Source organism: Trachurus trachurus (assembly GCF_905171665.1).
Source record: "Trachurus trachurus genome assembly, chromosome: 7".
Taxonomy (NCBI): Eukaryota; Metazoa; Chordata; class Actinopteri; order Carangiformes; family Carangidae; genus Trachurus; species Trachurus trachurus.
In genome coordinates this window covers 27,045,578-27,069,611 of record NC_139901.1, presented here as the reverse complement: position 1 = coordinate 27,069,611, position 24,034 = coordinate 27,045,578, and the positions used below count along the sequence as shown (strand labels likewise).

General features: G+C 41.9%; 2 protein-coding genes across 3 annotated transcripts; one reads left to right on the top strand and one right to left on the bottom strand.

The window, feature by feature from the left end:
• Positions 1 to 332: 332 nt before the first annotated feature.
• Positions 333 to 19,789, bottom strand: ift122 (intraflagellar transport 122 homolog (Chlamydomonas)). 2 transcript variants are annotated; one of them, XM_083974578.1, is made up of 29 exons: positions 19,643 to 19,789; positions 18,717 to 18,783; positions 18,541 to 18,625; positions 18,376 to 18,454; positions 18,200 to 18,276; positions 17,993 to 18,059; positions 17,758 to 17,904; positions 16,909 to 16,984; positions 15,902 to 16,093; positions 15,352 to 15,490; positions 14,733 to 14,935; positions 13,643 to 13,780; positions 13,226 to 13,390; positions 12,783 to 12,980; positions 12,349 to 12,489; positions 11,924 to 11,977; positions 11,104 to 11,265; positions 10,132 to 10,298; positions 9,121 to 9,292; positions 7,684 to 7,786; positions 5,618 to 5,758; positions 5,427 to 5,524; positions 4,123 to 4,223; positions 2,589 to 2,754; positions 2,360 to 2,477; positions 2,140 to 2,268; positions 1,458 to 1,534; positions 1,162 to 1,326; positions 333 to 980 (listed from the first exon to the last, which is right to left on the bottom strand). In XM_083974578.1, exons 1-29 carry the CDS (start codon positions 19,678 to 19,680, stop codon positions 894 to 896), a joined length of 3,552 nt encoding a protein of 1,183 aa, XP_083830704.1. In that variant the 5' UTR covers positions 19,681 to 19,789; the 3' UTR covers positions 333 to 893. The 2 variants fall into 2 exon arrangements, with proteins under 2 accessions (XP_083830704.1, XP_083830703.1); XM_083974577.1 differs by lacking the exons at positions 18,376 to 18,454; positions 18,541 to 18,625; positions 18,717 to 18,783; positions 19,643 to 19,789 and having other exon boundaries at positions 1,162 to 1,323; positions 18,200 to 18,283.
• Positions 19,790 to 20,481: 692 nt separating this feature from the next.
• On the top strand, positions 20,482 to 22,832 carry mbd4 (methyl-CpG binding domain protein 4). The gene is made up of 7 exons (XM_083974652.1): positions 20,482 to 20,686; positions 20,943 to 21,568; positions 21,827 to 21,892; positions 22,013 to 22,147; positions 22,263 to 22,412; positions 22,542 to 22,645; positions 22,739 to 22,832. Exons 1-7 carry the CDS (start codon positions 20,511 to 20,513, stop codon positions 22,811 to 22,813), a joined length of 1,332 nt encoding a protein of 443 aa, XP_083830778.1. The 5' UTR covers positions 20,482 to 20,510; the 3' UTR covers positions 22,814 to 22,832.
• Positions 22,833 to 24,034: the final 1,202 nt, after the last annotated feature.

Sequence of the window (24,034 nt, the reverse complement as noted above, 5' to 3'; positions counted from 1 at the left end):
GAAGAGGAAGAAGAAGGAGGAAGCAGCCTATCTGTGATTTAAACCATTGAAAGTGGACAAACTACAAATGAAATTTCTCGAGCAATCCAACTTATTTGCATCCGTGAAAGCCTAATCCCTAACCACTGCATAATGCAAAGCTCAACTCATAGCCTTAAGTGTAATCAGAATCAGTGGGGCATACCGCTCATAGCATGCACTCTAACTCACAGACACAAAATCCTAAAGTTCACTCTGACAAAGTAAAAACTCAAGTTGTCTTAGAAACAATGGCAATAAAACCAACTACTATGGAACATACCAAAATATTTTTATTGAAAAGCCTGGTTTTTCCTTGTAACAATATAAAAAATACATTCTCATCACTAAACAACAGATGACGTCTTTAGTACCGTTATAAAAACATACATTATACTTCAGGATATAAGCCTGTGGAATGCACTTATTGGCTGATGTATCTGGCCTTTGTGAATAATAACATTCTCTACATAGCAAACACATGTACTCCATTAGATCAAAATAGTCATTTTCAAATAAATGTGTCTATAACATAACATTTTTTTTACACTCTACATCCATGTTCCCTTTAAAGTAATGATGTAATCAGTGACAGCTCTAGGTAATCTGATCCCAATAATCCAATCGTGTTGATTGGCTGATGGTGCACTTTTCTTACACTCTGTAATGACCAACACACAAACACTACAGTCAGCTGTCAGCTCCTGCTCTGGCGGAGAAGAATGGGATCACACAAATTTAACAACAAACAGATGTCTATGATAGTGAACTACGATTATGATGGAATGTCAGAAAATCATCTGCTATCAAATAAAATAAATTAGCAAGTATTAACAAGTGAAATGTTTGGTATTGCTGCTGTAGTTTAACTCAGATCAGTTTGGTTCGTCGATGGATCTGCGACAGTAAGGACAGCAGTTGTGCTGAAGCACCAGCAGCTCATAATCCTCACTGTGAAACATCTGCAAGGAAACAAATAGACAGAGATTTTAAAAGAAATTTCCGCAATGGAAGAGGCACAACATGAAAAAAAACAAAATCAACTGACACAGTGTTAGTGAAAGAAAGACAGAGGACAGACGTGAACTTTAGTCTGTGGTTCGCAGCGGGTCAAACCGGCTGTGAGTCTTATAAACGCTGTACCTTGAAGCAGGTGGGGCACATGGTGATGCTCACATCAGGCAGCAGGGAGCGGAAGTATTCCCATTTGAGCGGCCTGGGCCAGCGTTTGATCAGGACATCCCTCCTGCTCATGGAGCGCAGCACCGAGCGACTCACCTTGACGGGGACAAAGTTCGAGCCCCCCTGCTGTTTGGACACACACACACACGAGCACATTCACCACTCTATTACGGACCCCCCTGTCCTTTCACCCCTCGGCAGCTGTTCTGCCCAGTTGGTGGAATATTAATCACCTAATCTATTCTGTCTTTTCTTACCTCAAAGCTCATTTTGGCTGTGAATGGGTCTTCCTCTGCATTATCCAAACCATCATCCATCCTCAAAGCCTGCAGCTCTGACCAGTCTTAATCAAGGACAAATCACCCATTGAATATATACATTTCTTACATTTCAACACTCAACACATTTTTTTTAATCGTTCCTCTAATTATATGTTTTTGTGGCTGGAACCAAAACCCTTAAAACAAATTATGCCTCAGACTCAGAGTGTTCAAAATGCCAATCAGTCGAGGCTGTCAGTCACGTCATGGCTGTGGGAGAACAGAGCAGACCTCAGTGCCCTTGAGTGTCTGCCGGCTAATGCAGGTTAATCCCTGCACTAGGGCTGTGGCTACGGCTCTCGGAGGGTTAGTGTCATTAAGATGAGACAGGAGAGCCTCGCTAACCCTATTAGCTCAAGAGCTAAGATGACTTAGCTCTGACAGCTTACCCACCAGCACAGAATCGAGGCCAACGCAGACTAAACAGCTTCTTAAAACTGTCACAAGGCGAAGAAGAGTCATGTGCTTCATTTTTCGACTAGATGTTCAGTGTGTTAGGGCAGGGGTACGTACTCTGAGGACCAGCAGAGTGAGGGAGTTAATAATTCATACAGAGCTCGTGAATCATCTGTGACTTTGTGTGTATTTATGCGCGGTTACATAAATGATCAAAGGATACCGCCATTGTCCGTATGCTGCAAGTGTGCGTTCTTCTCATCCATTTGAGGAACTTCCAGGTCAATAAGAGACACAGCCTCCTCATCACTGATGCCCTCCTCCAGGTAGAACTGCACCAGGGGCAGCACCTCTGTGCACAACAAAAAACAAAAACGTTAGAAACAAAACCTCTCTGTCTCTTCTGTAGGAAATACTACAGAGAGTCTCTGCTTGTCACTGACCATATGATGAAGCCGAGTAGATGAAAGGCTGCCTGCAGTTGATGCACATGCTCCCCTGGTTGTTCAGCAGGGGGTTGTTGGTGGAGCAGCGGTAGCACATCATGCCCTCAATCAGATCCTGCAGTAAAAACACAAGGAAGCTTGATCCATACAAGAATACAGGGGGGAGTAAACGCTTCAATATTCACAGAGTATTTATGAACGATCTACATGCAGCTCTTTAACACACCTCACTGTCGTGGAAAGGTTTGGAGCGAATGATGAGGCTGCCACGCTCGATGGATTCCTGGAAGCGAGAGGGGATGTGCAGCTCCTGGAGCTTCTCGTAGGAATACCTGGCAAGTTTATACGCACCCAGTTTTTGACTCTGCTTGGCCAACGCATACAAGGTGTTACTAACAACCAGGTCAAGGACAATGAACAATGAGGACTGATGCTGATTTTTTAGACAACTCATTCATAATGAGGCAGTAATTTGTTAATTCTAAGATATCTGCTTCTTTCTGTTACACTGAAACCATGAAGAGCTGTAATGGTTTAACTGAAATTATGAATTAAAGAATATGCACTCGTAAGCTGGACAGCTTCAGCCTACACCTTTTTGATCTTTGTAATATTTATGAACTAAGTTTGAACTAAGGAATGTATTAAGGTCGACTGATTGTGATTGATGCTAGACTGTAAATAATTTGTGCAAAAGATCCAATAAAACTAAACTTTGTGTTGTGTAGTAATAAGTACATTTGCGTGCATTCATGAATAGGTTTACTCCCTCTTTTCTTTTAATGAGTAGGACAACACTGAAACTCAGCCAGCTGCATGGCTGGGCGCCTTGAAAGTGATACCTCGGTTGGGTTTTTGTGGACTTGTGTGTGCTTACACAAAAATGCGTGTCTGTTTTTGTGTTTTGAGTTGAGGAAATTGTTACTTATTTGTATTTATGTGGAGACAGATTGTTAGGAGAACAGCGCTCAGAGTGGCTGTGACAGGTCAATGAGTTGCAGCTGCAACAGCTCCACGCTGGCACCCCTCCATCACCTAAACCTTAGCACCACACCTCCCCTTTTCCTCTCCACTCAGCTTCTCTCCAGCTCCTCCCACACACCCAGTTCTGTTCCACGGCTGGGGCTGTTGATAAATGCACGTCCTCCTATTGTTTAGTGCAGCGTTTTTTGTGACATTGTGTTTAATTGTTCGAACTAAATCCAATGCAGGCCAACTGAGTCTGAGTCATAAATCTCAGTTCAAAGTTTTTCCAGTTTGGCCACAGAGGATCCCAGCTGCTCAGCCTGATTTCCTCCTCAAAGGCTGGGCTTTCCTTCCTAATACCACTGTGTGAGACTACATGGATTTGTCTGTGGGGCTTTTTTTTTTTTTTTTTCAAATTAAAGCATATTGTTTAGTGTGTTTATGTATGTATACATTACACTCAGCGTTCAGTAATCAGAGCATTTGTTTAGATACTGGAGAATGTGCCTCTTGCTGGCATCATCTCCTCCTATCCGTGATCACCCGTTTTCTTTCTCTCAGCAGTAGCGTGGCTTCCGTAGTGGCGCCGGCTCTTCCGTTTTCTCCCTACTGTCTATCACCGTTCCACCACTTTATCATCAGTGTCTCTGCCAGTCTTGATTTGAGATTGCTATGTCTGTTGCTGAGAGTTTTCCCACAGAGGAAGTGCTCCACGGTACTTTATTCTAAAAATATTTGCTCACTGCTCGATACCTTACGCAACAGTAGGACTACTGCCTCAAATGGAAGGATACACTTTGGAAATGCCTGGTGGTTTGTCCTTGGTGAGATTGTTCAGGAGGAACCTGCAGATGTTGAAGAGCGTCTCTGGCATGTGGGAGCTGAAGGGCTCATCCTGAAGATGAAGGGATAATAAAATGAGGGAAAACAAAAACAAATTCATTTCATTTAGAAAAAAAAAAGAAAGAAAGAAAAAAACTAATAAAATTTTGAAGGTTTGCCTTTCTTCTCTCCTTCCCTCTCAACTTTGTCTCAAAGCAGCCCTACCCCTTTGCAGAGCCTCGGTGGATCTGACAGAGCCGTAAAAGGAAAAGGGGAATTTGCTAAAGCAATCACGAACGGCGCTTTATCCCAAAAGTTGATAGTTCAAATCTATTGTGCCTGCCCAGGAGAGTTAAAATGAGATATCGAGGTTTCCTGTTCTGGTCTGGATCACAACGATGCCTCTGTATTACTGAGGTATGACCACAGCCAAGCAGAAAGCTGTAACAACAAACTGAGGATACTGACACAGCCCAGGTCACCCATATAGTGCTCATAACCAGGAAGTGCTTGTTTGTAAGTAGGTTAGGGCTGGGGGCTTCAAGACGACCACTGATGAGGTAGTCATCAAGATCAATGAAGCAGATGGTTACCATGGTGATAGGGGTCAGGAAGGTTTCAGGAAGCAAACCATCTTAACTGTGGCATAAAGGGCTTATCCATCACCTGCAGTTACATGTAGTATGTCCATTTGAAATTTCCTGCTGTCAATCAATTTTAGAGTAGAACATTTATTTAAAAAAAAAAAAAAAAGTCTTAAAAAAAAGAGTCTAATAATCAGGCGGCTCCTGAGTAATTCAAGCTGATTAAATCCACTTTCAGTGCTCTCCTGCTGAACTTAACACCCTCATCTCTCCCTTTTTCTTCACTTTTTTTAACAACCTTTGTGAATGTCTTAATTTTTTCTTCCTTTATCTCACGTCTTTTTTTTTTTTTTTTTTTTGCATTGACATAATCTTGCAGAACCAGAACGCCTTCTTGTCAAACTCACAGCAGTCTGAAGAAATTTGGGTACAAAAATTGATTAGAAAGTGGGCTGTGACACAGCGGCCTGTCAGCATACTTCAAATGCGTAAAAAACAAAAGCAATAATGGGAACATGTTTGTTTGTACCCAAACAGAAATCTAACTGCACGGTAGGTATTATTTCTAGGGCTCAGCACTTTCAATCTGACAGCCAATCAGATGACTGGCTTGTAATTTCAAAGCCTCCTCCCAAGTTTTGTCTGGTCTGGATATGCATGAGTGAGGTTGACAAAGTAAAGAATGCTCTCACCGCGTAACGCTGAATGGAGCGATAGACGTGGTAGAGTTCAGCGAGATGCTGGAAACGCTCAAACTTCTTCAGCATTTCATCCTTCTGTTCTTCGCTTTCTGCTTCACAGGGAAAAACAAATGCATCAAGCTTCACGATCCAAACTAACGGCGTGTTGCAGATGATATCAGTGTTCTCTAGATGGGTCTCACCTCTAGCGATGTCCAGACACTGCATAGACAGCATCCAGTAATAGTACCCTGCATCATTGAACCTGTTCTCCACCACTGCATTGTGGGTAAGCTGCTCCAGGACTTTCACGGCTTCGCTCTGCTGCCCTGCCTTGTGAAATGCTGAGGAGAGAAAGAATAAAGAGATGATGAATGGATTGTTATCATGTGGCCTCGAAAGACTGTCTGATCAGGAGGCAATGCTGGATTTAAAGTGGCAACTCAAGAGACAGCTTAGTTTATTTCTTGTTGTGTGACAACTCTGGTGATAAGTCATCACGGCAAAGCTGTTTTTACACAACACTTTCCATAAGTCATTTTGCATTCAAACACTGGGCAAATACAATGACTTTGTTTTTCTTTTAAGACAATTTTAGTTAAAGAAGGAAACACTCTTGCTTCACAGCTAAACACAAGAACACACACACACATATACACATATATATATATGCCAAGACCAATGAGTACAAGAAAAGTTCTCTCTAATTTTTTTCAACATTCTTTTCCACATTTTTTTTTTTAACGATCATAAGTCTTTTCCAAACAGGGAGGCTGCTCCTGAATTTCAAACACCGAAGCGCTTTGACTGTAAAACCTTAATAAACATGAGCGCTATTCTTCATGTTCTAATCAGAGGATAATTAGAAGCAGATTTGGGGTCAACACCACGAGTGACCCTGCCGCGGCAAACACAGTGGGGGTCAGGGCATATTAGTGGTAAATATTTATCAGCCTACCTAGCTGGATAAAAACCACATTCAGCTGCTGATGGTTAATGCTAGGAAGTAGCACACATCCCCTCTCTCCCCGAACACTAAACACAAGCTGACAAAGATGAATAACACAGCACTAATGCTCAACATATTCTGATGAAAACTCACAAATAAATACATCATTCCATGGATTATAGGCGGTAAATAAGTATTCATTCACGGGGGTGAATGACCTTCATCAATCTGACATGCGAAACGAAAAACTTTCTGAACCCTTGGAGGTCCAGAACCTCATGCTGGAAACAACTGAGCTTCACTCCAAAGGGCCCCAAAATATGTACCCAATCAATTCAGCCAACTGTGAGCCATCTGTGGAGCTGTCATTGAGCAGTACTAGCGCGCTGGACAGGGGACAGGCCAGAATCTCAGACTCTATAGCAATCACTAGTAATACAATTCTGCATCATCGCCTAACTAAAATACACACAATCAGCAAAAATGCATGACCATAAGCAAGCTCCAATACAATCAGGCAATGTATTCTGTGTCGAGACAGGCAGAGGAAAGATTATGTAGAAGAGGAAGTATGCCTGCTGAGATCATAATTATAAATCTATGAGCTGATTATAACTATGGTTACAGTCGGTAATCATCATCAGAGCTGCTTGTAGTACTGGTGATTAGAGGCATGCATGCATGTCATTCAGTTAACAGGCAGCCCAGCTCTGTTCTGCTCCAGCAAAGAGGATCATGTTTTACAGTGGATGCAGAGAATCTTAAGGGAAGTAGTGAAACATGTCTGCACCCAGTACAGACTGAGCTTTATCGCTTCCATATGTAAACACTGACTATACGGTTGTAGACTTCAATGTTCACAGAAAGGGTCATACATTTTAAAGAATATTACCCAAATATACTGGAGAATACTATATAAGCTGACTAAGGGCAGTTTGAACAATGAGCATCAAGAGTTTTTATAGCCAAGAGGACATGATATTGCTTAAATATGGGGAAAGTGGCTCATATTTTAGGCAGTCTCTTTTAATAGACATACTTAGTTTTTTAAAGTACGCAAACAGATGTGTCCTGTCTCATCTCTTCACAACTAGTGAACTATGGCATGAAGTGGATGGGAATCTCAGGTTGTCCATTTTGGAAATTTAAAGAACATATTGGACACAGGCCCCACCCCAGGACCCCAAGTGCCCCATTCAACATCAAGGAGGAGTTGGGTTTCAAAAGCTATCCGACTACCCAACAAGTTCAGAAGTGGATGTATGTATTATGTTTACCGTACATTTTCATGGGCAAGTCTTGTCGTTGATGGAGACTCACCTTTCTGTGCCTCCTCAAATCGATCATTCTCAGCCAGCCACTGGGCATAAGGCACAAAGACGTCATTTCTGAACTGTGGATGCTTCTCCACAAGTGAAAAGGCCTGGAAAAAAATAATAAACGATCAAATGGAGCAAAGAAGAGACATTAGCTGTAATACAGTACATGTTACCAGCTGAGGTGTAATATGCAGAGAACAGCTTCAGACAGCCATGGGTAATTACGACTGAACTGCAGGCGATTAGGGACATACAAGTTACGACACATTAATCAGAGAAACACACATTACTTCCAGTCAAAACATCACTACGGTGTTATTCATTAGCTGAGAACAAAGAAAAGCGTATGGGCAAAGTTGATTTCACACTCAATTAGAATTGCATCTGCAGCTTTTAAGCCGTTTGAATGACAGGGCATAAAGAGCTATTGTAGTGCCCTCTGGACACATATTTACCTGTCATAGTGACTGATTAATCTAAATGTCCTGTGGCAAAAAACCTGAGCCAAGAAACACAAACCACTCATACTATATAGTAAAAGAGTGGAAAAGAGCGTGTGTGTCCCAGAGCTGTGAGCTCAAAGTCATTTAAAGAAATGCTTTGTTTTAAAGAGGAGCGGGTGCCATGAATAGCATCCATATGGTCCATGTTGTAACTCAGTCTGTGCTCTGTCTTGTCATGGTGTCTACCTCCCCCAGTGAAGAACATAAAGCCTAACAGTTCTCTCAACCTCTGCTTCACTCCCTCTGCTCTTTTTCCCTTTCTGTCTCTCTCTGAGGATCAAATAAATATCCAGGAAGAATTCCTCACACACTACAGCAGAATCATGTGATCATGATTTGATGTTCCGTTTTTGGCTCGTCTGTGTCAGCATGCAAATCGTCAATGTGCATCTCTGTAACACCTTTAACTCGATTAAAGACGGCAAAAGGATTAAAGAAATGCAATATTTTCTTCTTGTCTGAACTGCACGATCTGCCCTGATGGAGGAATTTCAGAGGAAGCAGAACAGAGCTTTAAGCTGATACTCTTTCAGTGCAGTGGTGTTTTGTGTTTCTCACTCTCTAATCATCATGTGGGCATGGATTCAGAGAAATCCAAAGCTGGATGATTAGCTGTGTGCGGTGTGTGCGTGGTTTCAGTTTCTCATGTGTATAAGGAAATTAAGCAGATGCATTGTCTTATTGTTTGCATTCAGCTGCGGTTACTTTTACAAACACACTACACTTTTTTCTGGAGATTTCTGCAGAGAACCGAACAAGCCGTAAACACAAAGTGGTTTGTGGTTTATGATATGAGTTTCTCAGTACCACAGCAGTTTATGTAGCACAGCCCTATGTGGTGCACATTATATTTATGTGATTGTCTCTGGACACACTATATATAAGTCATGATGAGCTGAGCAGGTGTGCCTCCTGTGTGACTAAGTGTGTCAGACCTCTTCCCAGTGCCTGGTTTCCACATGCAGCTGCACCAGAGCCTGCAAGTCTCCCATCTTGGAATAAGTCTCTGAGGCATAGCCATGGTGCTTCAGCTTCTTGAAGTAGAGCGCACATTTACCCAGCGGCTCCCGTTCAGCCTTGTCCAACTTACGCGCGATGTCTATCAGCCTAGATGAGAGGAGGGAAGGGAGAGTAGTGAGCACATGCAGAGAGAGAAATGTGTGCAGATAAACCCCTTAAATGGGGGTCTGCTGTATCAAACTATGCTTACGACCCCAAAAAGAATATGAACAAGTCAGGGTCATTAGCTGAATTTGATGGTTTAAGAGCTCTGACTGTGATAAGCTGCAGTGTTTGTTGTGCACACCCACTGGAGGCAGCACAGGAGGCTTAGAGCAGGCAGACAGTGGGTCAGATGGAGTCAGTGGGGAGTTCTAATATGACCGCCAGATACCGGCTTATCAGTTTGCCTGGTTTTCACACCCCCCACATTCCCATTTAAACATGCATTAGTGAAAGCTAATGGAAGGGTAACCATTCCCCATGCCATTTCTCAGCTGCCATATATTTCCCTGTCAAATATACATTTTAATACCAATTTTCAATGTCATTGAGAAACATGCTGGATATTTACAATTACTGCCTTTTTGAATTTCTACTTCACTTAGCTAAGGTGTTGATGCGTACCAGTTTCAACCATGGATCAGGGTTTAAATCTGGCATTAATGGTGCACTCAATAAATGTCACAGAAAGACAAATGATAAATGCTTTATCCTGAGAGTGTCGAGTGAACATTTCGAAACATATTAACTTATTGTCTATTGTCTATCACTGTCTTCTGTCCAGCTATTAAGCAGAAGAGCTAGAAATAGTAGCAGTAGATGGAATGACATTTATAAACTTGGGGAAAATGTTTCTCAGTGTAGAGGAGGTTGAACAGGAATAATGGTGTATCATTCTAGTGGAAAACTGATCTACAGTGTTTCGTACAATGATTGACACGTACATGTCCGCCCAGCCGTGCTCGCCTATAATGTCTATGGCTTTGAGATGTTCTCCAGCTGACAGGTACATCTCTGCTGCCGCCCGCGGCTCCTTGCTGCTCTTAGCCCAGTCTGCCTGCTTGGTCATCAGGATCCGAGAGCTGTTCGGGTCTGTGGCTCCAACAAACTCCTGCGAAGAGAGAGACACGGTTTACAGACTTGTGGATATACCGGTTAATAAATGAGAAATCCTCATTAAGAGTGATGATAAGTGAGTAATCGAAACAGAGGGGACAGAGGAGTCGGGGTCACACACATAAAATCATCTGGGTTAAACGAGGAGGAGGAGAGTCGCCCAACAAAGCCGGCAGTTCAAAGTTATTTCCCTCCGGTGTCCATCCTATCTAAAACAAACAGCCTGTAGCACCAGATGGCCACGCAGTCACATAAATATACAGCAGCCACATCAAATACACATACAATCTGATACATAAGAGCACACAAATATACACGAACCAGTCGTGGCCGTGTCATCCGCTCCAGCAAAGTAATGGTAATGCTGGTGATCAAAGTGTCCCCCCACATGTAAACATAATAAAGCATAAATTTGTCTCAACTCCTACAGACCTCCTCATCAAAGTGTTCATGTAAGAGCAGATGCTTGCATTACTCGTCTCTATTCGTACTCGTAACAGGGTGTGTGAGACAGCCTTGTGTTGCACAGGGAGACGTGTGTAAAAAGCACAATGTCTGTGTGCACTGATCAGATGATATATGTGGAGATTGTAGTGATATATGAGGAGGTGAAAGAAAGACGGTAAAGGGGGGAACACAGTGCAGGGCCTCAACTTGGCATAACTGCACATGATGAAGAAAAACACATGTTCTACAGCCCCTAATATGTGAAATGTTTTCCAGATCTTCCTGTCTGTATCGATACAAAGGTATGCTGTACATGGCGCATGTGTGTTGTTGTCAATCACTGTTTTAATCACCTTAGCATAATCAAACATGCGCAGGTCAGTGTACATGCTCAGAGCTCTGGATTCATGACCGGTGCGTTTGTAGAGTTTGGCTGCCTCATGGAATTTCCCCTGGTAGGCATAGACGTCTGCCAGGAACAGCTCATTGTCGTTCTCACCCCGCTTCTTCCTCTCCTGCAAAATCAGTCGACACAAACACTGGCATAAAAACAGAGATAAACACTCACATGCAGGCACAGCACACGCAGTAATTCAAACAACAAAGAAAAACTATTGGTCTGCTGGATGTAGTAAATCACGCTGGTCGCCTGTCACTAAACTCTTACACCATAATTCATAGTAAATTGAAAAACAAAACAAAACAATTAACATTTCTTTCATGTCACTGGAGGAAAGCACACTTGAACAAAATGAACGTGACCTTTTTTTTAACAAGGAAACATGGCAGAAACATTCTCCTGGCACTAGTCAAGTTCAAAAGGACTGACCTCTGCTCCGCATGCAAGATTGTCAAGGAATGTGCATCTGTTTAACTGCATGTAAATGTTTGCTTGGCTTGCACATGTGTGGACCGAACCCAAGAAGTTCAGTGAGGATATATGTTCCTCCCTTGTTTAAGGTTTTGAAGTAGCGCCCGGAGAAAAAGCCTTCCAATTAAATGTATGATGACAATAATAACTGTGATTGCCCAAGACTCCCCTCAGCCATATAATAACTTTGATGATGTCATCTCTTGCTAGAACAGAAATCAGCAAACAGAAAATGTGAACTTGGCACTACACGCTATTTGAAGGATTTTTTTCCCCCCATTACTACAGAATATAAGTATTACCTCAATGCTATTGATGAGCTCCAGGTAGCGCAGGTCTCTGATTCTAATGAAAGCCTGAAAATGAGAAGAGGAAAAAAAAAAAGGTTTAATGATCGCCTCCTAGAAGTTCAGATTGCATGTTTCCTTATATAGTGAAAGCTTTGTAAAAATCTTCGCCTCAAAAGATTCAATATTGTGTCTATATTTGGCTGCCTCGATAATATACAAACAGTACAGTATACTACAGTACAAATTGGTGCTGCGTCCTTGCAGATGGTATGAAGCCAAAGAAGGTGGCTGAGTTGTAGGCAAGGCACTATCACCACATTTGGAAGTGTTGCTGTTGTTTGTTTTTATTTTCCCTCAGTAAAAAAATAATAAGTTGCTTAATAACACTTGTCTTGATAAGAAGAACGTGTGTGTGCGTGTGTGTGTGTCTGACTGGCCTTCTTAGCAGTGTCAAAGTCAAGTCCCTCCAGGGCCTCTGTGGCTAAATCCCTCCAGTCACTGTCCGTCACGCCCAGACAGGCGATCTGGTAGGCCTCCTTAAACATCTTCCTCTCCAGGTATTGATACATGGGTGCAGACTGGACAGAGCGACAACACCACCATCGAAAAGCATTACAAAAATGAACATTGTGAAAACACCAGCAGACTAATCAACAACCACAATGAGGACCACCAACGACATTACATCACTTGTCACGGATAGAAAAATAGTCCATATAATCAATCACCATCTTTATAACACAAACCAGTGCCTTGACATTTAAGAGACATTTTTCATTACCAATAATGTGCTCTGTTTCACATCATGACCACACAGAACATAACGTTATTGCCTTTAAATTAGTACAGGCTGACAACTATGAGCGCACACCTGCGGCACCTCCACAGCCGACATGGAATAGACGTGGAGACAGAAGATCTTAGAGCCATTGTAGCCAACCATGAAGCCTTGCATCTTCTGCTGGTGCACAGGGAAGTTGCTAGCTTTGATGTTAAGGTACCCGTTGCCAGAGAAGCACAGCATGTCCTCACACTGGGTGTTCCAGGCCACACTGTTAGCATTAGGCTCCTACAGGGAGAGCAAAAGAGAGGAGGTGGGTAAAGGAAGAGTGGTGGGGTAAAATGGTCTAAAAGTAATTGCGGAACATAGACCAAGAAAAAGAACATCAGTATAATATGTACCTGCACACAAGGAAGATAATTATACATACACGCGTGTCTCTATTTTATTCCACTCCACTGCAACTCTGAAATACCTTCTATTCTAAAATCAAGTTATGTTCCTCAGCCATACGCTATACTCCGCCTACTGACCTGAAAAAGCAGTTCTTTGCTGTTGATGTCGTAGACGAGCAGCGTGTTGTGCTCATCCACCACAGCCAGTTTATTGCGGGAGGCACTCATGTCCAGGCAGCGCACTGATGTTGACAGCTTCAGCAGCGTGATGGGAAACGGGTTGTCAACAAATATCTTCAGGATCTATATCACAAAGAACAAAAGAACAAGATCAACATGGGGGCTTGTAGTAATTCTGGTTAATCCATTCATAATTAATGTAAACACTGTGGATGTATTATTATGTCCGATCCTTGTACAAATAAATCTAAATTCATGAAGAAGATGAGTTAAAATTCCTGGACTGCGGGCTTGTGAGCATGAGATCCATTTTTAAGTCATCTTCAGCCATCTGAGATTACTTAATGTGAGAGTGCATTTTCTAGAAATACTCACAGCTCCATTCTTTAATCCCACTAGAAGACCCTCTCTGCCTGGCGGACCACCAATCACTTTGATGTAGCGAATTAGGGACTCCATCACCCATTCTTTTTCCCTGACACTGGTGAAGGATAGGCACTGGAGTCTCTTCTCCTGCACCAGAGCAGAATGGGAAAGGTGAGACGGCAATTACATGTAACACATGACAGACTGATTGGTTCAGTCTGACCAAATTATTATATTTTTTTTACTATTTCACAGTGTGTTAATCTGAGCCTTTGCTTTATTTAAACACTCTTGTAAATGTCTAACAATTCTTAGCACATTGTTTTGTTTAACACTACAAAGTGTGATTCAGTGCCAGAAAGCAATGCTATAAAGATAAACAATGATTTGATTTGACACAGACATACACGGCCCATATGAGCACAGCCCATTTATAGGGCCTGAAAGCTGTCTGAGCCATGAAACACGAGCGTGGCTGTTAGAGAGAGATCTGAAGCACCTCTGTCGCGCACAGAGATTTAAAAGGAAATAACCTCTGGTGGCTGCTCCTCCTCCCTACCAGCCTCTGTCAAACACACAGAGACAAGAAGCAGAGGGGAACCCCAAGAGACACCCACTGCTTCAACAGACTCTGGTCCTTCCCTTTCATTCAACTGTCTCACTTTATCCAGTTTGAAGAGGGTTGAGAGGGAGAGGGAGAAAGAGCCCGCAGAGCACGAGCACAGCTGGGGTCTTTTGCAAACCAGGCAGAAACATCTGGGAAACCAGCAATTCCATGATATTATCATTTTTCTCTGGGCTGTTTGGGCTAGTAGTGAATGGCTGAACTCTGATTCATTCTGCTGCCATTATGCTAATAGTCTCTACAGCCTCTTGCGCAGTCTGTCAAGTGTGCATTAGTGTAATTTATAAAGAACAAGAGGTCAGATTTTTGGCTGACAAGCATGACTACAGAAAAACTGTTTGTCTCATTATGTCAAGAAAAACCCCAAATGAAAACAGGCCCTGGTAGGAACAAGCAAGAAAATGAAAGTTAGTGCACTTAAATGAATGCTTTAGGCTTTAAATTTTAAAAGGTTTTATCTCCTCTTTGCCTAACCTGGCACAGGATGATATGCTGGGAGCAGACCACCAGCAAGTTGCATTCAAATTTCCTGCAAATTTTCTCCTTGATGCGGTAGTGCATGTCTGAGGAGTCATCTGAATAGAGCTCGTAGATGAGGATCTTCTCCGGCAGCTGGATCGCAAGACGGTTTCTGTAAATGGCGATCTTCTTCACCAGCTCACGGCACTTGATCCTCACTGGGGAAAAAGAAGGAAATGAAACAGAAAGTGGGAATCTAAGGGGACATCGGGAGTGTTTCATTATATGAACAAATGCAAAACTCCCTCCACAAATCAGCTTCCCTTTATGCGTAAACAGCACTTCAGGGAAAATACAGCACAACATGGGCTGTACTTTCCCTAAGAAAATACCTGACTGCCCTAACAAAATAATGAATAACTGGATGCCTGTTGATATGACTGACATGGGTGATGTAACAATAGAAAAATTATAATCTAAGCTGTTAAGTGAGTTATAAGCGTTTTGAGAGCACAGTTCACTAAATAGTGACTCCTTCTCTATCCTTGGCCATGTTCCTGACTCTGATGGTCTGGCAATAAAACAGGGCCTCTCACATAAATATCAATTTCCTGTCACTCACACAGAGGTGTACCTTTTTGCTCAGTGATGAGATGCTGGACAATGACATCTGTCATGCTGTCTCTATAAGCATAGCGATCCTTGTAGAGGCCGTGAACTGTACTGAAGATAAGTTGGTAGCAGGCGATGGTCCCATCCTGGCAGCCCAACACCTAGATAAGAGATAACAATGTAGCGGTACATCCTATTAACACCTCTAAGAAAAGACTGAGAGTGGGAAAATGTTGCTGTTGTTAAAGCATCTACACAGCAGAACTGAGAATCTGCCAACAACCAATTCTCTCTTGTATGCCTCATCACTTTCAGTTAAATATAGTGAAAGGAAAAGCTGCAGAGGTGTTATTGTAAAATAAAATGACTTGTGTATCTGTGTAGATAAAGAAGAGGTGTGTTATCAGATCAAGAAAATGTATCACATGCAGACTCGCACGCTGAATGTCGGGTCTGAGCTTTATCAGTGTTTTACATTCTCCAACCACTTCTCTCTTAAAGTGACACACAAATCATTATTTAAAGGTTGGATAACTTCTCTAGACATATGGCCTCACAAGCTGTAGACCCACCACGAAGTTGGAGTCGGGCCTAACCCGGCACGTCCAGACCCAGGAATTCTGCTCTCCGATGGTGCCTAGCCGCACACCATCTTTTGTGTAGAGGGACGCCTGCTTATCAGACCCACCCATGACTATGTACTCGCCCTTGGAAAAGTAACTGACGCAACACGGGTCATAGGTGAGAGTCTTGTCCTTTCCAATCTGAGAGACAAAGAGAGAAGGAGACATAAAACCGAGAACAGAACGAGTATTTCTCATATTTATTGCTCAGGGGCCTCAGCCAACACACATCAAAGTGCCTCAAAGCCTTTTTGCTGGTTTAAATACCCTCTATTGTATTAATGTTCAAAGTGCATTTGCACAACATCACATCAGTTCCTCAACTTTCTGCATCTGTTTCTCCTTCACTGGAGGAAAAAAAGTTGCCTGACAATCCATAGTTATTTTCTTTCACTGCAAACAATTGCAACGGTGTCCTAATCAAAACAAAGTGTTCACTTAAATAGATAAATAGGCAGATGACAGTGTATAAGCCTAAGGCAGAATGGCAGAGTAATGAACATTGCATATTTGTCTATAATTACAGAATTGCCCACGGGGAATTTAGGAGGAAGGAGGGGGGCGGGGGGGATGGGGGGGCAGTGTGGGGGCCATTAAAACATAGCAGGATCACTTCCAATGTGCTGTTATGGTTTCAATAGACCCAGACAGTCTGATTACAACAGGAAACACAGCTCTTAAATTTAGTGGTGTTTCCAATACCATATATTTTGAGTTTGAGTATTCTTGTTGCTTACTGCTACAGCACATTCAGTGGAAGTGGACGGATTGTATTTCTACATAATATTGGCTGTTTGGTATTCCCCAAGCAATGTAATGAGGCCTTTATTCATCTAAATTTCCATCTTACAGCATCTGAAGTGACAGAGAAGAAAGATTTGCTTTATTAGAATGCAATGCACCAAGTTTAAATGTATAATGCCAAGCCCCTGTGCTGTTTGCATTATGACATTCACCTGCTTTCCACTGAGCTGATAGAAGGAGAGCTTCTGACCCCAGTCTGCCACCGCCAGAATGTCATTATGTTCATCCCTGTGAAAACACAACAAAATTACTCTCGGCGTAAACGCTCCGTGTCAACATACTCTAACTGAGGGGGCTTTTTTGGTTTAAATAATGATGACAGCGCTAATGAGAGCAGAGGGACAACCTTTCAACTAAAGGACATATGGTAAAGTCATTTTCTCTATCAAAGGGAAAGCTTCTCTTACCGGTAACAAATGCAATTGTATACCAGGAGACAGTATTGTATTTATCTTTATTATTGTTATATGTACCTATCCATCTGTGCCCCTGTGCTGAGACAAATTCACCCTGTCGAAGCGTCTATGAGCAAAGTAATGAATCCCTAGCAGCTCAAGAGACACTGTTACCTGGCCGATCTGACCTCCCTGTGATGACCAATCATATTTCCTGCAGCAACCCAATAATGATATATCTGGTGTATCTTGTCATTGAATCTCATCACCTCCATCTTCTCCTACGAGCTTGCAATTTTTCATCACCCTGTCAGCCCTTGACTTAAATAACGTGTCCAGAAGTCCACTGCATTGGATGTAACCTTGGTCCTTGCTTTGACTACAGAGGGCATCAAGGAGGAGAAATAACTGCTCCAAATCATCATATGGCTCTCCTTCACTGAAACAGTCCTACCACACCCCAGCTCACCACTGCCACCTGCTGGCGTCATACAAGCTATTCACTTAAAAAGTAAAGCTCATTAGCACATCATTGCATAAAATCTTGGCAGTATTAATGTTGCTAAATTGTTAAAGGTCAGATCGCTGTCTGTATTTTCTACTAACTTTGAAGGGTTCCAGGCGATGGACCAGATAGGAGAGGAGGAGCCTCCTGGACGCTCTATCTTAACCTTCTCCTCTCCGTTCTTGTTTCGTATGCTCACTACTCCATTCATCATGCCAAGGGCAAGGTACTGACCATCGTTCGTCCACCTGCAATCAAATGAAACCCATCAATAATAATGCGCCACATGCAAATGTACCACTCTTGCAAGTAGTTACAGCAAAAGACTTTACGTACCCACAACATGTTATTTTGCTGCTCACTTTATGTTTGTTGACAGATTTTTGCTCTGGTGACCACAGACCTAAAAATGTAGAAGGTGCTCAGTTAATCAGTGATCCTCTCTTATATATATACATACAGTATCAAAATTATATATTTTTTGATATCATTATGTACAAGACACATAAATCCTGAATATTATTAGACTCGTGTTACACTCACCAAAGTCACCAGAAGAGCAGGAGGCAAGTTGGTGAGTGACGGGGTTGTAGGCAACACACTGGATAGAGTCATTGTGACTATAGATAAAGACATGAAAAAATACCAAGTGTTGGAGGAAAACAAACTAAAGATGAAACATCAGTATTAAAGTAAATAACAAAAATAATGACACTTACGTATATTTTAAAATACCCTCTAGTTTAGATGTCCATATGATGATACTTTTGTCTGCTGACCCAGAGGCAAACCTTTTACCTGCAAAAGAATGTAGTAGTTAATAAGATTTCAGTGATGGCTGATGAAGGAAAGTGTTATGAATAGATGGAAAGCCCGTTGAGTACCATCTTTGGCGTAGGCCACACAGTACACGATGTCTTTGTGTCCTTTTAAAGGCTGGATAATAGATCCATCTGCTGCGTCCCAAACCTGTAAAAAATTGATAAAATAAATCGAAGGTAATAAAATACTTCCCTGGGTTATGTGCATTTCTTGGCCAAAGAAAATAAGAAAGACTTACAAGGACACGATGCCCTGCAGCAATAATGAGTTGGCTGCCATCTGGCTTGAAGGCAAGGTCATAAACACTGGGAAAGAAAAGAATGCATTTGAGCGGAAATATTTTTCAGTTGATTGATGATCAACAACAAGAAAGATGAAAAACATATCCATGGGCTCCAGTTTCTCAAACACTAGATATGTTACTTTGCACAGTTCTTTTAATAATTTGGGCAGGGTATCCCTTGGAATAATACATATTTAGCTGATTTTTTTTGTAATGTAAATAAATATATGAATAAGTATAACAGACCTTAATCAAAAATGCATTATTATAAGTCTTTCCATTCCAGATTTACACATTTGCACCGGTTTTTCCTGCAGAGTTCTTTGCTACATATAGTAGATGCACAGCATGTTTACATGAACTAATTTGGCAGACGTGTAGATGTCCTAAGTGAGAAACATCTAGGCTATATCTTTAAGTCAGTCAAGACAATGAGGCCAGGGCCACTCCACGAACTTCACTTTGTATTCATTGATGAAGCTCATGGTAGATTTTGAAGTCTACTTTAATGTGCATTTGATACAGGTGTTGTTTTTACTATTTCATTTTAAAAAAGCCAGAAAATCGTTTTATTTTCACTAAAATTGTACGTTATCCAAATCAAGCATTGGTGGGAAGCAATAGCAACTAACACTGAGCTACAGCTAAGGTAGTTCTTCCCGACCTAATGCTGTACCCTGTTTTTAAAGAAAGCTGTCATTGTACACAACTGTAAACAAGCTTCAGCGTTATTTATCACCTATAATCAAATCCCTGCTAAGCTAATGCTAGCTAGCTGGTTAACCGTAGTTTACATAGCAACCGCCGTTGCTAACCACGTAGCGTTACATCCATAAGAGGGCTTTACATTGTCAGCGAAACATAAACATCCAGGCTCTTACCATTCACTTGTTTCTTTCCATGCTAGAACGGCTCTCATTTCCACCTTTTTTACGAAAACCTAGGTTTTTTTTTTTTTTTTTTAATCAACAGGTTAGTGTTGCTTGAGCTGTCGTTTTTTTCATAGTAAGGTCTGTTTTCAAGATGCGGTCTCACTGCGCAGACTCGCATTCAGTGTTGCCAGATTTGATGCAAAAACGTAGCTTACTCAAAGTCTGCCATATGAAAGCCTGCAACCTGCACAAATGTTTAAGCGTTATTACGATAAAGTTTATTTGCTATTTGGACATAGGGCATATAAATACCACTGGATCTACAACATTGGTGTAATGTGTCTGTGTTCAGATTTGAGTTATCATTTATTCAATGTATTTTATTGTAAATCACGCACGCCTTTCACTTCAAACATTATATATTGCCTAATTTCTCTCAGTTTACAAATCTCTGGACCGCAGTTAAAAGTATTTGCAACCCGATGGTGTTAATAACGATTATGGTTTATATCCCGCCCAATTAAAGACACATTAGCCCAATTTGGCGGAAACACCGACCAATCTGGCAACATTACTAGCTACTTCCTGTGTGCAAAGCTAGCGGCTGCTGCCTGAAACAGACTTTTGATATGCGGACAGAGCCAGTCTTCACATTTGTCTTGTATAAAAGGAAGGAGTTCGATCCTGAGGTAGTCTTCATGTATGTTATTTCCACATTAAATCTTTAGCAATCTACAGGAAAAATGTAACACGTATACTGTGCTTTGAGGTGATATATGGAGATGTCATGTTTATGTTGTTGTGTGAACTGTAGGTAACCTAACCCCCCCCCCCCCCCCCCCCCCCCCACTCCAGAGTCAACAACACACTTCTCAACATGCATCCCACCAACTGTGACATCCAGCTGGAGACCAGTGGAGACAGAAATAACTCCAGTCACAGTGATGGTAATGAATTGTGCCACCCCTCCACAATGCCCCCTGGCTGGATCAGGGAGGTGAGGCAGAGAAAAGCAGGAAAGACAGCAGGCAAACTGGACGTCTACATTATAAGGTGAGTCCTTGCTTGTAATCCTCCTTGACTGTGTAGTAGTTATGCTGAAAAACTAAATACAACCATTATTTAGAGTGACCATTTGCCCTTAATGCAGTGCTTGTCTCAGTGTTTTCCGTCTCTGCATGTGATGATCTCTATGATATTGACATCAGGGCTCTGATGGTTTTGTGTAATCTTATCTGAATCTTCACATCTGAAGTGCAATACAGATTCACTGAGAGCATCATTTAATTGACCTTTCTGTTGTTTTAAGTCCTGAAGGGCAGAAGTTCAGGTCAAGGACATCCCTACACACTTTCCTCCTCAAAAACAGAGACGGGAACTTGGACATAAACCTCTTTAATTTTACTCCATCCAAGGATGATGTCATCTCCACTTCACAAATTCCTACCCACCAACAGAGGAGAGTAAAGAGATCTCCACGTAGATCTAAAAAAGTGTCTGAGGAAGAAACTGTGAGGAATGGAGATGAAACTGAACATATTAGTACTGACATTTTAATAGAGGTTTTAGAAGTGGGTAGAGACAAAACGGATGAGGCTGTGAAGTCCAACACACAAGATGAACCGTCAGCAGCAGCTGAAGACGTCAAACTCATGAAGAGCCCTCAGAGAGTCGGACTGAGAGAGAAACTGCTCCGTCTAGCTCCATCTAGTGAACAAAAGGACACTTCCTGTCTTCACGCCGAAGAGCAGGCTGAGTCGCCGCCTTCTGTCCCGACTCTGAATGTTGAACCTGCCACAGAGAGCGAGACTGAAGGTGATGACGAACAAGGCAGAGACGAGACAGAGATTCACAGCAAAGGCGACGACAGGCAGGAGGTGTTGTTACCTGACATCAGTGGCAGAAGCTGTACACCGGTGAGAGACTCCCAGAATAGTAAGTATCAACTCCACTGTCTGACAGCTCACCAAAAGCTCCAGCTTAGTTTATCCTTTTTATCCCTCAAGTTTTTTTTCTCCAGCATTTTATACACTGCATAACCATAAATAACATTTTACATTTTTAAACATAAAATCAAAACCAAACATTTTACTTGGCAAAAAGAAAAGGAATATATGTGTCTATCTGAAAAATGATGATGAAGTGTAGTATTTTCTGTATACTATACTATATTTATGTTTCCTTTCCACATAGAGTCCAGAGGATTGGAAGACAAACGGAAAACGAGTCCTTATTTCAGTAGAAAACACATTAAAGATGGTAGGTAACATTTGAATGATTCATTTGATAAACAAATCAAAAAAAGAAAGGGACACACATGTTTGCATTTATAAAATAAAGTCGTATTTGGTTTGAGACATGTACAATGTCCATACTCAGGACTTAGCCCCCCCAGGAGGAAGGTCTTCAAGAAGTGGACACCCCCACGTTCTCCATTCAACCTTGTACAGGAAACCCTCTTCCACGACCCCTGGAAGCTCCTGGTTGCCACAGTTTTTCTGAATAAGACCAGTGGTAAGACCCAAAATACAACCACATACAAACATTATTACACTGAAATTCACTGGTGTACCAAAGTGTACTCACGCCTGGCTTTTAACTCTTTACTTTTTTTTACCGAATACTCCAGGTAAGATGGCCATCCCTGTGCTGTGGCAGTTCTTCGAGCGTTACCCATCTGCGGAGGTGACCAGAGAGGCCGACTGGAAGCCCATGTCTGAACTTATGAAGCCGCTCGGCCTGTATGAGCTTAGAGCCAAAACACTCATCCGCTTTTCAGGTGAATGCTCTTTTGCCACTGTACAGTACATGATGGATGGCAGTAGCATTGTAACTGCAGATTCTTATGAATATATGACACAAATATCTGTGGCAGGACAAACCTCACGCTGACTTCCCTCCTGTCTAGATGAATATCTAACTAAACAGTGGCGTTACCCCATCGAGCTGCATGGTATTGGAAAGTATGGCAACGACTCCTACAGGATCTTCTGTGTGGAAGAGTGGAGACTGGTGAGAACAATCCAGACTACTCTACTCTACTGTCTGTGAATTACATTAATGCTCATCAATGACAACTGTTTTTCTGTTTTTTTCATATTAAAGGTAAAACCTGAAGATCACAAGTTAAACAAATACCACGCCTGGCTGTGGGAGAACTATGAAACACTTGGAATCTGAAAGACAAAGTATCAAGAAGGAAATCAATTATGCTATGTGAACACTGTGGTATCTAACTATACTGTCATTATAATGAAATAGCACTGTTCAACCTGAATTGCCTTGAAATTATGTTTTGATACTCTTGAGATGGAAACGTTTGCATTTCTTTAAAAGGTTTTACTTTTTGTAATAAAACATTTTTAGCCTGGTTTCAAAATGAAATGATTCATGTGTGTGTTATTCAGTGCGTCCTCTGGCTGCGTTTCTTCCCTTTACACGTAAATGACATCTGGAGACATCTTCTCAGGTTTGTCCATTGTCGTAGCCTAATAATCTATCTTGTTGTGTGTACTGATGCATGACCTTACACTCCACACAGCTGCTTTCTTTTGTTGGGTGAGGTGGGTGGAGGGGTAACCTGATTCCCAAGGCAACTGTTGCCACCGCAAAACACTCAGTGAATGCACAGGCATGTCACGGATTAATGTCTAACTAGTGTCGGTGCAGTTATTTGCTATATTTAGATTAGGAGTTGTGTTATGATTTAATGCTAATAGAGCTACAGCTTGAAGAAGAAAATAAAAGTGTGCAGGATTTTTTGACCCTGGAGAGTTAAAACTCCACAAAGAGACTTGACCTGTGGTGGGAAAAGAGAAGAAACAGGCTGAACTACAAAATGAGACTACGTAAGGAAACAAACTTTTCTTTTTCCATTTGTTGTCTATTGTGTTTCTAGATAATTATTCCAAGATTGTGTTTATGTCATTACTACAGCATCCATATCTATACCTTCCACCCCGGTGTTTATTCCTCGTCACACCCCTCCTGTGCGGCAGAGTCGCAGCCTCGTGGTGACTCCCATGACATTTCCCAACATCTCAGACTCTGCCCGGCTGCAGACCAGCACTCAGGTTGCACATTGATTCCTTGAGAGTCAATTCATTTTGGGCATACTGTATCTTTGCTTCAACTTTAAACTTACTAAATAATAAATCCTCTCCAGATTATCCCAAGACTGAACCCTTTACATCCACCTTTGGTCTACAAACGCACCGTCAGCCTGGAGACGCCAGCTGTTCACCATCATAACCACCAACGGACACTGATCATGCAGAGGAGAGAGCATTACAGGTGGGAGCACTGTGATTAACGTCTGCTGAGAAGCACTTAAAAAAAAAAAAAAATCACAGAGAATCACCAGCATCGATCCCATCTTTGCTTTTGAGAGCTGAGTTCAAA